Source organism: Danio rerio, chromosome 7 (assembly GCF_049306965.1).
Source record: "Danio rerio strain Tuebingen ecotype United States chromosome 7, GRCz12tu, whole genome shotgun sequence".
Lineage (NCBI taxonomy): Eukaryota > Metazoa > Chordata > Actinopteri > Cypriniformes > Danionidae > Danio > Danio rerio.
Window position 1 is genome coordinate 24,893,385 of NC_133182.1, and position 16,340 is coordinate 24,909,724.

At 35.5% G+C, this 16,340-nt stretch overlaps 1 protein-coding gene across 24 annotated transcripts in view; it reads left to right on the forward strand.

Annotated features, from left to right (window-relative positions):
- Positions 1-16,340, forward strand: part of mark2b (MAP/microtubule affinity-regulating kinase 2b) — an 88,284-nt gene that overhangs the window by 18,374 nt on the left and 53,570 nt on the right. For all 24 annotated transcript variants that reach the window (XM_009303144.4, XM_017357016.3, XM_009303148.4 and 21 more), the window contains exon 2: positions 15,773-15,943. In XM_009303144.4, coding sequence (XP_009301419.1) covers positions 15,773-15,943 — 171 coding nt within the window. The remainder of the gene's footprint in view (positions 1-15,772; positions 15,944-16,340) is intronic.

Here is a 16,340-nt window from a genome sequence, read left to right on the forward strand (position 1 = left end):
ACTCACGTGTGAAGCTCTGAAAGGGAAAAAAGGCGCCAGCAATGGAATGGGACAAAAAAGATTATGAGAAGCGAGTTGAACTTTTAACTTGAGCACTACGTTTTTAGAATGCTGTTTCACGCATGAGAATCCACAAAAGATTAAAGGCATGAGCACAATAATCAAACACTTTTGTCAAGTGCATGTTTACATTGAAAAACATAAGTGATGGAAAATATGCACAGTTAAATGCCAATTTCATGCTGGTGACAAACTGAATGGTGCTGTGTTATTTTAAAACAGAAAAATCCTTTTATAACATGAATATATATGTTAATAGCTTACTGTTTCTGCTTTACTTTTAATCTTTTTGATTTTATTTGACTTTTTGAGTTGACCTAAATCTAAATGGTTAAATTTTTGCTAAGAAATACTGTGTTTTGGTTTTAAATTCCAGTTTTAGGAACAACACTTGATAACTTGACTTCTAGTTGATCATTTGGTATCAGGAGTGGCTTATATGAAAGGCATAGGCCTCTAGATTATGCTTATTTTACCAAAATAAAATAAGATCATGCCTTGATTTTTAATTATTTAATTAGGACAGTAAAGTCTGACTTTGCTTAGTCAAAAGTCGTGTCACTTAACAGAAATACTGTACAGTATGGAATATAAAGTCATGCTGCATTGGAAAAATAATTTATATTGTGTATGACTCCCATGAGCTTGAAGGACTGCTTCCATACATCTCTGCAATGGCTCAAATATCTTATTAAGTCATCTGGAATGGCAAAGGAAGAGTTCTTTCAGGACTCCTAGAGTTCATCAACAGTCTTTGGATTCATCTTCAATGTCTCCTTCTTCATCTTACCCAAGGCATGCTCAATAATGTTCATATCTGGTGACTGGGCTGGCCAATCCTGGAGCTCCTTGACCTTCTTTGCTTTGTAACTGTGAGAATCGTGAGTATTTGTGATGATTGGGATGTAGTTCAACAGATTATTCATCAGAAAAATCTACCTTCTGCCACTTTTCCAAATGATCAACTACAAGTCAAGTTATTATTTGTTGCTCTACGACTGGGGTCGATGACAACACTTTTGTCAGGTATTGTGTGTATGTATGTGAATATGTGTGTGTGTGTGTGTGTGTGTGAACATTTTGTTTCTCCTTTTATCCATTCTCTTTGTTTCCTTTCTGTTTTTGCTTCCTTTTCCTTCCATCCTTTTCTGTGAGTAGAAAACAGGTCAGAGCAGTTTTTTTATTATGTAATTGTTGCCTTCTGCATGCATCACCAAACATACAGCATGACTAGTGTAGTAGAGTGATTCACAAATGAATGACTCTTGTGAATTGGTTCATTTAACAAATCACATGTCAGCATGAAATTCAGTGCAATTCAATTATTTATTTTATTTTTTAAGTGTTTTTATAGATTTTAGTTGTGGCCGATTCATCTGTGGATGTTTTATTTTATTTATGTTTGTGTTTGTGAAAGAGAGGGAGAGATGGTGTATGTGTAGGTGGTGCAGTATTTATAGTTCTTCATCGTGACTGTCACTTTCTGGGCGTGTCTCTGTGTGACCGCATCTGTGTGTGTGTGTATGTGTTGAAAAAGAGTCTCTTTTTCTAGGCAGAGATGGGCTTCATTCTCTGTACTTTGAATATTACGCCCAATTTACTTTTACCACAGCAAGCATGAAAAGAGGGGATGAAGAAAGGGGAAACAGAGAGAAAGAGAGGGAAGGTAGCCGTTCTTAAGAAAGGTAAAGAAAATAAAAAATAAAATGAGGAAGAACAACAGATCTCCATAGCAACACAGCAATCACGACCCAACCTCTGACTGCTTCTTTAAAGACACACTGGATTGTGCTGAAGTGTGCTTGTGTGGTTTTTAAGCTAAACAAGATGGCATGCTTTACAGCTGCTATGGCATCATGTTCATAGGGTTACCATGGTCCTTTTGAAGAAGGGTCATTGAGTAAAGTCCATGTAAACTGGAAGTTGTTGAGACTTTATTTTAGTATGTTGATTTACTTCCAACTAAAATGGAATATTGAGTAGGAGGTGCTTTGTTTTGCGCATCCTATCCTCTAAGCAATCTTACGGTAAGGGCATATTACTTTGCAGTTGCTATGGAAGTGATCAGATTGACAAAAACAGGAGTGCCACTCCAAGGTGAAAGCAAATGGTCAGACATTGATATAAGATTACTAAGACATTTTCTTGAGTGGAATAACTGTCACAGATGTACTGCTCTACTGCACTGATGTAGAGCTCTCAAAATAAACATTGTAATTTTGGAATTCACACAGACTTTAAACCAAAGACTATAGAATACACAAGACATGTCACTTAGTGATAGTTTTGAATGGGGGAAAAGTGTAATGGTCAATATGGCGAATGAAGCCTTGCCTTTTAGGACCGGAGCCAATCATCGATGATTATAGACTGACAATTTTGTGGGGAAGGGGCACAGACCAGATATGAGTTTCTGACAATTTTGCGCGATCCTATCATTTAGAAAGAAAACTAAAGAGACAGTTATTTAATATTATTGGTGATTCCTAATATTAAATTCAATTGTAAGCTTGGCAACCAATTTTGGAGAATTTGATGTTTCCTCATTCAAAACCGAATGCCCGAGCATATTGCATATAGAGGTGTTTCAAAGATGACCGCTGAGTGAAAAAACTTTGTATAAATTCATAGCATAAGGCAGACCCCCTAGTTTTTCGTGCTTTTGCAATCGCTGGATGTAATGCAAAACCAACAAAAAGTTGTGAATTTTTTGCAAAATATTTAATTTATGTGCAAAATAATGGCAAAGAAGTAAATAATTTAATAAAACATCCAATTCCAAATCATATAATGAAATTTATATTTATTTCAGTTTGCAATTAATAGTTTTACATGACTTATTTGATGTATTTGAGTATCTCTCGAAAAATGACATCTCATCTGCACCCTCACAATCATTACGTGACATGGAAGGGGGATTGGGGAGAGCGGGGGTTGTTTTGCAGCCTGTGCAGTAAAAAGACATGGATGAAGTGCGAGTGATTTGCATTTGAAGTCGATGCAAAGATGGGATTAGACATCCTGTTGTGTGAATTGGCCGTTTTGTGTGTTTGACCTGCTTCAGACTGCAAAACAATGGGAGCAAACATCTAACAAACAGAGCAATGGAACAGACAGAAACTCAAGCAGCTTACAATGATGGAGATTGGTTCAAGGATGACGACCGCTGGATGTGCCCAAATTAAATGACATTATTTCTGCTTTACATGTATGACTGGTATTATGACGCTAGTCGATAAATTATGTTGTTTAACTCTTTTCCTGTAGTTAACGAGAGAAAACGCTTCCGTGCCATTGATGAGTTTTACAGCAATCTGTGTTTGTGTATTATGGTAAGGAAAGCCCTAACACATGTTCTATGAGTTACCGTACGTTCACAACGAAAGCGGCGAGAGCGTCCAAGGTCGCTACATTGATCTCATATTTAAAGGAGCCGTTGCAGCATATCAGTTACATTCCTGCATAAAACATGTTTCTAGCGTGAAAATGTTGTGCACTTCTTATCAAATTCATACAACAATGGAAGATAAAGTTGCGTGTGGTGTGGCTTTGCTCTTTTTATCCAATATGTGTCCATACGTCTGAAATATCCTGAAGCAGCGGTACTGTTTTGTACTGTCACATCGCGTGAGATTCCCGCTTTTTTAAGATAAATTTATATAACATTAATGAACATCAGTAACTCGCCAGTAACTTATTTAATGTATGTTCCTGTAGGAAAAAATTGTAAATAATTGGAAATCTGGCGACCGCAATAATCAAACCCTTGGGAACAACTGTGGTCGGAACCAAAGTTCACAGGTCTGTGTTCTCTGAACTGCTATCAAGCGATGGACGTCTTCATTCTGATTGCTTGCCGCCGAACCGCGTCATAGCTCATTACCATAAAGTTGACTTCATTTCAACTCTCCTCGACGCTCACGCCAGCGAAGACGCGCCGCGCTGCTCATCGCCGCTTATCGCCGCCGGCTCTCATTGAAAATGAATGACTTCCGGCTACTTTGACGCTCTTGCCGCTTTCGGTGTGAACGTACGGTAAGGTACACAATATCAGATGCCACAGGGAGTGAAATCTGAGACAGAGAAAGTAAGATCGTGGAAAAAAATAAGAGCTCTCCTTCCTTTGGCTCAAACTCTGCCGTTTTAGATCTGTTTTAGATTGTCTCTTGTCTTGACAAGAGACCAAAATAAAAAAGGTATTAGTTGTTTGATTTGTGTCATTGTCATTGTCAGATTACACACCTACTATGCTACTAGGCTACCTACTATGGTAAATGAGGTATCATAATAATTTTATTATTATTTTGAGTATTTTTTTGAATATTTTTTTTATCGCAAAATTGTCCACAAACTTCTGGGAATTACCACCACAAATCGCAAAAAAATGTACAAAAAAAAATCCTGAAAACCAGGGAGTCTGATTGGGTCTGGTTGCAGAATTATTTGCCATTTACTCTCTAAAAAATGACGTTTGTTGTTTGTTCAAACTGCTTGTTTAAAATGAGCTGAAATAATATAATTCTAGAGATTTAAAGTGACAACGTAACTCAAATTTGTAAAAACTAATAGTCTAACTTAATTCCTTCATGTTGTCCCAATACAAATCGTCTTTGTGAAATCCAGAATATTTACAGTATAGATTTATGAAAAGTTTTTTGTCTGATCAGCTGTCTAGAGCTTCTTCCTAAACTGAAACAGTGTCGGCTAAACTGGGTATCTCCGAGCTGCCGGAGAAGGTGGTATTTAAGGTTCAGCACTGAAGTGAGCAGGACTCCCAGTAAACCTTAAAAAAGATTCCGGCACAGACAGCATGTTGTCAGGGAGAACATTATCCTATCCTCATGGCTGTCTGTGTCTGTGGAGGGTGTAATTACAAGGAGAGATAAATGATATGGAGCGAGGGAAAGACCTAGAAAAAGAGCTAAAAAAGATGATTTGTCTTGGATGTTTCTTTAATAGTTAGGTAGATGCCAAATGATGTAGTTCTGCATACAAAAAAATTAGCCCTTTGGAGACTCTCTGGATCTCTGCTAAATCCCTGTGGTCTGTTACATTTAAAAGAGGCAATTGATTATGTTGAAGTAATAATGTTGCTGTAAAAGGATGGTATAGATAGAATGAACATTCTGTCATCGTTGTCTCATGTTAATGATGTTCCAGAGCTAAGTGGTGACTTTATTCCATCAGAACTACATTTATCACATTCCAAAAATGTTTTCGTATAATTAGGTTTAAAAATGCTTGTAATCAGATTACTTATTTTTATATGATAACATGTTATTGGCACAATGACAGTAAACAATCGTAATTCATAATTAGTTAATCTTTGTTCATTATTCGTTCTTATATCTATATTTTTATTTTTTAAAAAGTAGTGTTTTATCAATTTGTTGTAGCTTTGACTTTTTACAATGTGTAGAACAGGGGTGTGCAAACTTGGTCCTGGAGGGCCGGTGTTGGCATGTTCAGGTTATTTTGATTAGAGTTTGAGCTAAACTGCACACCGGCCCTCCAGGACCGAGTTTGCCCACCCCTGGTATAGGATGTCTATGTAGGGCAGGGCCGATAAAATGGTATCGATATTTATGGAATGATCGCCATTGTCAATAACTGAAAAAACATTTGATGGTCGCTTAGTTACGAGAGACACCAGAGGAACGCGAGCACAAAGCTCATTGAAAATGGTGAAGGAAACAAATCCACATGCTCACGATTTTCACATGCTTTTTGACACAACATGTGAATTAGGGTTGTAACGGTATGAATTTTTTACGGTATGATAATCGTCTAAAACAATACCACGGTTTGACGGTTTCGCGGTATACGGTATGTTACAAATGTTACAAAATAATAGAACAGTGAAGCAAATTTGACTTTTTCCAAATAATATATTTTCAGTTACTATAAACAACACCACTTACAATGAACAAATAAAAAAATAAGAAAATAATAAATAATGTGTCAAAGTCCAAATAAAGTCCAAATAAACATGGTGCAAATCCTCAGTAAAAAAATAGATATAAATATTTACTATGCTATAAATAGTTACATAACGAAACTAGATTCAATATGGAACATCCTTAGGTTTTATGTGCCAGCATGTATATGGTTGTCAGTGGATATGGATTTGGATATGGTTGTCTGCAATGCAGACAAACAGCTGCACCTTCATTTGCGTCTTTTGAAAACAGCAAGAGCAGCAGTTCGTCTTTGCTGTGTCACTGTTTTGTCATGTTTCTGTGCTGATGTGCATGCAAAAGTACTTAGTATGAGAATTATTTCATGCAAAACTTTTTTTTTTTTGCGTTTTATTTAGCCGCGCATAAATGTATGCCTATCTCTCATTCCGTGTTGTTCAAAAAGCTCACTGTTGGTCCACAAACAAAAGTGAAACCTATGCTTATTGGTTGTGATATAGCGAGTTTGAACCAATCTGGGCATGGAGGAGGGACAATGCATCAATGTATCATGTCTGATTTGTCCGGAGACACAGTGACGAGCGTTTCTTTGTCTAATCAGCGTTGTCAAATTTTGATGACGTAACCGCAATGATTCCGGAGCCTCTGAAAGTCCGCGAATGTTATGTGATACAGCACTGGAAAGCTGAGATTCTCTTCTTTATGCCAATCTTTGAATTGTATGAATCGGATCAGCGGATCAAAAGTTATAAAACATTTAAGAGCAATACTTATTTTTAGCCTCGGGCGGCTGTCTCGGTCTTTAAGGGTTAAAACCGTTGATATGCAATTGTTCATGGTATGATAATCGTCCACGTTCAAATCGTGGTAGACCGTCATACCGGTATATTGTTACAACCCTAATGTGAATGGACATGGGTTGGGTTTCGCCACCTCAGGTCAGAATAACAACTCATGTGAAAAAGAGTGCCCTGACAAGCAGCAATGAAGAGATTTTAAATAAAAAAGGATGTAAGGATGTCGCCAGAGTAGCTTTTTGGTTTCTTTTGTAACCCAGCTCCCCATCTGAAAGATTTTTTTAGCATAGGGGAAATAAGTCATTCAACTTCACAATTTGTAATGTTGCAATATGTATTTGAGTAATGATGGTTGGTTGCTTTACTTGAAAGCTCATATTTGATTATCATAATTAGTTTTTGTTAATAGAGTTTTTGGTTTACTGTGTGATTATTATAAACACTTATATTACTATAATACTACAGACATTGATCAACCTTAAAGTTTGCTTTGATTGTTCAGCGTTTGTACTCTGTGTACACACTTTGTATTTTACTTTTTTAAGTTTGAGTCTCTTTAGCACTTATGTTTATTTTATTATAAGACATAAGAGACAAGATGTTGGTAAATTAAAATAAAATGGGTAAATAAAAAAATCCTAATATTACTAAATGGATTGTAAAAAATTATTTAATAATTATTGATACCGATTGATATTAAACAATATAGTGTGTTCATTTTTTCCTGTACCGCCCAGCCCTATGTCTATGTAAACGACATGAACAGTTATAGGCAGTATAATGCTATTTATAGCTGCGAAATGTATTTTCATCCATTTCACTTTATAATTATTAATTGAAAAGGGCTGACGCAAAATAAGATCATTGTACATAATGCAGGGATACCTAAACATTTTTTTTCTTTGCCAATATTCTCTGGCCTTAAAACCCTATTTGAAGTTAAGATTTAGTAGTATAATACAGATAAAAACATCCAAAACTAGTCAATTCATTACCTGATTAAAGATTATTTGTTAATGACTTTGATTTTCATAATGTATTGTGTAATCATTTATAGACAGTAGGGCTGCACGATATTGGAGCAATCTGATAATGCGATATTTAATTTTCGGTGATATTGCGATATAAAAAAATTCAACCAGATGAATTGAATAGCTCTATTTGGAAAGACTTCACTCATTTATATGGACTGGGATGATAGTCTTTTTTCTATGTGGTGCATTTGCATAAATTATAAAAATTACAAGCATATAAATATGACAGAGAAAATTAAAAGTGAAATAAACAGTGCTTTATGGATTTCTGGAGACACAAATAGAATTCAGGTATAGAAATTAAACAATCAAACATAAAATAAATAAAAAGAATATTTTATTTAAAAATAATAATATTTAATTATCACTTTACTTCTTATAGTCTTTAATAACTAGACTAATCCTGTGATGTGACCATTGCAGATACGCACATTGCGATATCTATGCTCAAATGAAATATTGTGCAGCCCTAATAGACAGTTTGCCAGGCACTGTGTTCTGTAAAAAATGGTCTTCCGTTACATGGCATTTTTCCAAATATATATTTGGAGTTCTGTAGAAAAAGCCATGGGTTTATAGGTGAGGGAAATGTGGCAGAATTTTTATTCCTCATTTTTGATTTTTGGTTGAACTACTTATTACTCCTGTCAACTGCAATGAAACCTGAAAATGATTGATTTGGAAACTGTAGATGTCCAGTTTATCAGCTCAATTAAGGTTCACTCATGTGTGACACACAAATTGCTCACAAAAGCTTGATTAACCCTCCGATATGATTCCAGTAGAGATTGAGCTAAAAGCTCAAATAATTAATGGGGTATTTTAGTTTTAATTAGATAGGCCTATATAGAGTTTTTATGATTGTACAACTGAGAAAAATTGCATTAATTCAGGCTAAATTTCCCTCAATTACTCTACCTTTAAACAATTTGAGGTATTTTCTGACTTTCATTAAACAAGAACGCGTTAAATGAATCGTTAATTAAAGGCTTTTATAAAACTCCTTAAATAACGTTCATCAAAGAATAACGAAAAAGAAATTTCTTTTTACAAAATTAATATAGTAAAACTATTTCTAAAAGCATAATATGATACAAAGACTGAAATAATGACCTGCCATCACAGGTATTCAAAAAAGAAAAAAGTTCATTTCTATTGTAATAATATTTCACAATATTAATGTCAAACAAGGTTCTCTATGATGCTTACACTCCCTGTGTCAGAGTGGATTAATTCCAGGTACTCCTGTTTCTTCCCACAGCCTGAGCATGAATGAACCGAGTGCATTAAGTTGTTCCGCCCCCAACTTGTGTGCAAGATTATGAATATAACCATACCCTGGAAGGGTGAAAATAAATACATAAAGTAATGTGCTCATAAACAACATCTATAAATGTCATTTTAGCTCTAACCTACAAACTAAACACTTTCTTTTCTTCACTTTCTGTTTAATTAGTTTACACATGTAGCACATGCAGTGCTTATGTAAAGTTTTGCTTTATAAGGAAGTACGCTTCGCTTGGAAGGATGCAATTGTAAAAGTGTATTGTGTCATTGTACCGGAGTGTTTCATTGCTGTTTATGAGTGATGTATTGATATCAGTTCTGCTTTATGTATGCATCAGCACTCCCATGAGTATGTGCGCACACACATAAACCGTACCAAAGTCTAAAATCCGAGTCCCTAGGCATATCTGCACACATGTCCTTCAATACCTTAAGTCCTTGCCCCTCTGCCCCTGTCAGCACACTGTCCATCTCTGGCTTTCAATGCCCTGCCCTTTGCTCTTAGCTAAGTTTACCTGTATACTACTCAGACAGAATGTGTTCGGCTTTGCTGTATTGTTCTGTCCAGCTGACCTTCTTTCAAAATTGGCATCATGTGAGACTGGTAAAGAATTAAAGAGCGTCTTCATTTAAATACATACCACCGAGTGTGCACCGTTTAGTGCGCTGACGTCAAGCGTTACATTTATGGCTTTGAACTTTGATCGGTTCGTCTTTGAAGACCGAGCTGTCCTGAAGTACAGTGCTCGGATATGTGAACTGTGGTTTGCACATGCACACAACAAACACACTCTTCGCACCACAGGGCTCATGTGTTAGCTGGGTTTCTCTTGATGATTGAACTTTCTCTTTAATGAGCCCTGCGCCCGCTTTAGCTGGGCACAAAATGGAGAAACTGCTTTAAAGTTCTGAATTTATAAATGATGTGTGACGCTATGTAAATGTTTAAGGGTTATTTCATCCTGAAATGGTTATTTTCAGTCGTTTAATTACCCTTATGTCATTTAATCCCTTAAGAATTTCAGGAATTAAAAAAATTAACCGGTTTTTAATGAAATCTGAGAGATTGAAAGTCTCCTCATCTGAAACTCTGACCCTTCAAAACATTCATTAGGAGATACAGAAATATTAAATAAAGCTTTTAATCCAAGTAATCTTAAGTGTTAGGATCTCTTTTGAAGATTTAGGCCCAATTCCAATTTTATTTTTTTCACCCCTACCCCTTTCCCTTAGCCCTTGCAACCGAGGGTTAAGGGGAAGGGCTTCAAAATGTACCCCAAAGAATTGGGACAGCAATACAGTACCTGCACACGTCATCATATGTCCTTGCGATCTCTTGCTTTATATGAGTTCAGATGATGGCGACTACTGTAGTTATTCCAGTTGTGTTATTTTTTGGTATTTATCTTCAGGAAATCACTGAAGCCATGTATTATGTTATCATAACGATCTTATACGGCAATAAAATCGTAACAGTACTGTGCTTTTACACAGTGGCCATATTCATTAATATAAACACACCAAAAACAGCATTGACATTATAGCAGACACTGTAAAAAGGCCCTTCCCAGTCACTTTCTCTTGATTGAGGCATGTTAAATTCTTCTTGAATCATTTGCAGTGTTTCCAAATTGCTTTGTTTCTCATTTTTCTTTTCAATTTTTATATCTGTGTTATACTATTTTCTGTCAAGCTGCTTCAGGCTATGACATGTTCACACCTAAATGATTAAAAGAGCTGTTTTAAGGAATTATACTGTATGCAGCATTCCTAATTTATAATCTTAGGGAAGGAGAGATTTCCACTTAAATGTGCTTTATACATTATAAAGCTTGAAGCATCAGAATTGGTACTTGGTATCGGCTGATCACCATAACAAACAATCGGTACTCTGTATCGGCTGCAAGAATCCCGATCAGAGCACCCTAATGAATATACAGTTGAAGTCAAAAATTATTAACCCCCTGTATTATTAGCCCCGCTGTTTATTTTTTCCCCAATTTCTGTTTAATAGAGAGAATGTCTTTTTAACACATTTCTAAGCATAATAGTTTTAATAACTCATTTCTAATAACTGATTTTTTTTTATCTTAGCCAGGATAACAGTAAATATTATTTGACTAGATATTTTTCAAGACACTTCTATACAGCTTAAAGTGACATTTAAAGGCTTAACTAGGTTAATTAGGTTAACTAGGCAGGTTAGGGTACTTAGGCAAGTTATTGCATAATGATGGTTTATTCTCTGTAGACTAACGAAAAAAATATATAGCTTAAGGGGGCTAATAATTTTGTCCTTAAAATGACTTTTAAAAAATTTCAAACTGCTTTTATTCTCTTCGAAATAAAACAAATAAGACTTTCTCCTGATAAAAAAAAAATCAGACACACTGTGAAAATGCCTTCGCTCTGTTAAACATCATTTGGGAAATATTTAAAAAATAAAATTAAATTCAAAGAGGGGCTAATAATTCTGACTTCAACTGTATTTTATGGGAATTACATAAGTGTGAGAAAATGATACCATGTTTTTTTTTTGCAGTGAACTAATCCTTTAACATGATAATATTTGTGATGGAATAAAAGCAGGAAAACAGAAGAGCATAGCATATTTGTGTGCATGCGTGCCTGTGTGTGTGTTTGCGTGTTTTTGGTTCAGAGAAAAATGATTCATATAGCACACAGAATTAAATATTGTGAAAATGTAAAATGCAGATTGTTTCCTGTGAGGGGTGGGTTTAGGGATGGGGTTTGTGGAAGGAGATATACAGTACAAAAACCATTATGTCTATGGGAAGTACCCAAATAGATAGCTGTACATGTGTGTTTGTGGTTGTGTTTGTGTGTGTGTGTGTGTGTGTGTGTGTGTGTGTGTGTGTGTGTGTGTGTGTGTGTGTGTTTGTGTTTGTGTGTGTGTGTGTGTGTGTGAGCAAGAGTGTTTGTGGTTTCAACAGATGGACTTGTCTGTTTTAATCTAATGTAATCCAATGTAATCTAATCCAATCCAATCTAATCTGATCTGTATGTTTGTCCAGCGTAAAGGGGTTACATAGGAAATTAGGATTTAATCTTGATTTGGATGAGAGAGTTGAGACGATTTGCTGGAGTTAAGGGACCGTAGTGCGTTTTAGAACACATCCTAAATTGCAGCAAGGTCTCATGAGATTAGGATATTTACATTCATTGGAATGTTTTACTATTGATGTGGCGATGTCCATTTTTTTCTTCTCTTGATAAGCATTATTTCAAAAATGAAAATCCAGTCATTTTACTCTCCTTTGTTGTTTCAAACTTGATTGACTTCTGTGGAACACAAAAGAAGAAAATCAAACAATTTAGATCACCTTTAGATTACCATTGAATTCAATTGTATGAACATAACACAAAGAGAAAATATTGAGACAATGATGAGCAAATTTTCCTTTTGAGTGAACACATTCCCTTTAAGATTGGTAACTGTGCATATCAACAAACAAAACGAGTTTTGCCACTTATTTAGGCCATGCAAGTTCAAGCCTGACTCAAGTCATTTGCTCAGATCGGCCATGCATGTGCATTCTAATGCTTTGCATGATGAGCAGCAGTGATGATTATAAAAATAATAAAAGAACACTATAAAGTGGATGCCGGGTGAATGTCAAGAGAATAAAAGGACATTGAGTGTGTTCTGAGAGTGTACTGAAGGAAGTCATAAATTAACATGGTGCATTACATAATATTCATTTCTCAAGACCCAGTGAGTCGGAGTGTGTATCTGTTTCTGCAAGCCTCATTCCTATTCATTTGATAGCTAAGCAGCAAATACAAAACGCACACCAGTCTCTGAGATTGATAAATCACTTAAAGCAATAGTTGGAAATTTACTCACCGTCAAGTGGTTGAAGAAAATGATTGATATCATAAAAAAGTCACCAATTTTTGAACATTAGTATGCTCTTTCTTTGAATGTTTTCCATGAAAACAGAGTCTGATTGTAAAGAGTCAAAGGCACAGATTGTTCTTAACACACACACCAACTGCTGCTTCATTTGCTCACAACTGCAACGGTATGATGTGTAAATATGTTCTGGTACTGTTCTGTTCAAACTCACTGATCTGGTTCTGAGATTTTAACAGATTTATCTGTGTAACTCATAAATTAAGACATTGTTAGCATCTGTTATCTATAATGGTAGGAAACAAATGACTAATTTTGAGATTTCCCTAAAAAAATGAAATCTAAAAAAAATCTATCTTGGGTTAGTGCCACTGGTGGTGATATAGCATAGGACTACTAAGTACTTCAATTATGCATTGGTGTCTAATTAATATTTATAAGACTGATCTTTGGATATTTTTTTAGTTGGAGATACTGTTGTCCTAAAAAAATAAATAGATAAATAAATAAATAAATAAAAACATAAATTAAAAAAATCTTACATATATTGTAGGAGTGGTATTATAGAAAAGTTTGGCGGTTTTAAACCCTTGGCTCATCGAAACTGCGGTATACCTTAAAAATGGTTATCGTGCCATGCCTAGTTGTCAGAAGTACTAACTTCTACAAGTCTAAAATTTAAAAAATATTATGATAGAAGCATTTCCCACTTACATTTTGAGCACTCATCAAGTTAACTCATCAGGGCTCGATTAACCAAATGGAATTGTGAGCACAGGCCTAGGGACCCGTGCGCATTTAAGGCCCCGGCGAGAGGGACCTATCTATTTAGGCTGCACCTCATTGGAATAAGCTGGTTAAACGATTGACGCGATCCATCATGAACCCGGTTTGAATCCAGCATCTGATGAACATGTTCTTCTTTTTCCCGGTATGACCAAAATTTTTTTTTTGCAGTATAAGAAAGGTTCACAGTAATGAATCTTTCATTATAATTTTTTGGTTGCACGGTTTGCCAGTATTATGGTAGTATTGCCATACTATGGCTCCAAAATACTGCCGATGCCACTGTAGTTTGTAAACAGTAATATCGTCATTAATAGTTTATCTACAATAGATAATGTTGCATGTGGAAAAGTCACTAAAATGCTGACACGTTTGTGCAAACATAACCCATTTGATTGAATAGTTTGTGGAGCCCTTTAAGGTTGCACGTTTTCTGATGTTTTCTGACGTTTCGAACGCACATCTAAATCAGTTCATTTCTGTTCCTGTCAATGATTTGGTAGCTACAACAACCGTGACAATCTCTTAAAAGGAACCACTCACAAATTGAAATTTTTTATTATTTTGGATTGTTACCTGATAAGAGGCAACAAAAAAACAATAGATGAAAAACCCAAAATAGCAACAGGAAACATTGAAACAATTTTTGACCCATTCATAAAGCCTAATTTTGTTGGGGAAATGCTCTTTTTGTAACACATTTCATTTGGTATTATTTGTATCTTTATTTTAATGTATTTTTTGTTAGTCAGTTATCTACAAAATAAACAACAAGATTGAACACATTTTAGGTGAAGTGATGAGTGCAGATGAGTATGAATTAAATTTAAGTAGACCATTTATAATGTAAAATCTAGTGTTTCTGACATTTTTTTCTCATAATTTGAGTTATGAATTACAGTATTGCAATACTAGTTGGTGTCGTGATACTTCAGCTGCGACATCCCTATTTTATAAAGGCAGTTATTCCAGAAAATGTACAAAAAGCTTTATATAACAAATAAGCTTAAATATTTAAAAGTACTCCGTTTATTGGATTATATTTTGTATTTTATTTTTAATCTTATAAATATTGTAAACAAAACATGAATTGATGAACAGCTGATTCCACTGTTTGTCACATTTCACAGTTTATGTGGACAGACCTTATTATTCTAAACAGTTGACAAGTAACTTCTCACAGATTTAAAATTTATGCTAAGTAATTAACAGAAAAATAAAACTTGAAATATGCAAATAGGAAATATCAAGGATATATTAAGGGATTATCAAACAGCTTTTTGCTTCAAAAATACAAAATCTAAACAATTGTTTAAATATAAGTAATTGCCTACACTGCCAGTCTCCCATGGAGTGTCTTTTTTAGTCTAACGAATGCTGCATATGAGTTGGCCACGCCCACTTATTTAAATTTCACAGTATACACAGAATTGTTAAAATTATGGTATGCATTTCATTCTGTGGTAGCGATTATATAGAGTAGGTTCTGTAGAGTCTTAAGTATGTCCGCCATTTCGCCAACAACATCTCGTTGTGAAATCTCGCATGGTTCAATGAGATCCAAAAGTTACGCCTTTAACTTACTACAAGTCATGCTCCTTCATTTTATGCCCTGTCTTGCAGTCCGCAGGCAGATACACTTGAATATATTCAGTCATACCGCCCAGCGCTACTAATAAGACTTGGTTAGCTTGTTCTAGTGTGTTTTATTAGAGTTGGAGCTAAACTCTGCAGGACACCGGCCCTCCAGGAACAAGTTTGGTGACCGCTGATTTAAAAGGAAGTGGCTTTGCTTAGAGGATGTAATTGTCACTGTGTATTTAGCACTCCTGAACAGTTCTTTCTTCTGCTGTGTAAATGTATCCAAGTTTTCCTCCTGTGAATCAGTCGCATACAGTTATCAGCATGTGTGAGTGTGCATGAAAGCGAGAGGGTGCAGTTGAATTTGAGTATCATCCAAGGTTGACCATCCAAAATATTTTTTCTGATCCCTATATCCTTTCTTTCTGTCAGACTCACTCTGATGCCAAAGGAGGAGTGCGTTCCAGCGCTCCACGCTGTCGAAATGCAGTGGCGACAGCGGAAGAATACCCTCACATAGGAAATTACAGACTGCTCAAGACCATAGGCAAGGGCAACTTCGCCAAGGTCAAACTGGCCCGACATGTTCTCACTTCTAAAGAGGTAACTAGACATCTGCAGACAATTCCATTTTTTTGATCATTCTAATTATTAGGACTGTGCAGTATATGCATATTGCAGTGATTTGCATTGTATGGTTTAATACAAACTATTGAGCAATGATGTTACATGTCAGTTCACAGCTCTGAAACCAAGCTGAGTAGACATTTTGGTTTTCTTATGCTAAAGTCTGTATTGATTTTAGTATGGGTGCTGAAATGACCAAGACATTAACCCTTGTTACCCCACACTCAGTGCTTTTCACTCATAGACTTTACTTGGGCGGGCCGCCCAGGTATATTAATGGCTGCTCAATATGTTTAGTAACATGTTTTTTTTTGTTAACTATTGTCATCATCTTTTTACACTTTTTTGAATCTGCCTAATACAACTAAAAATC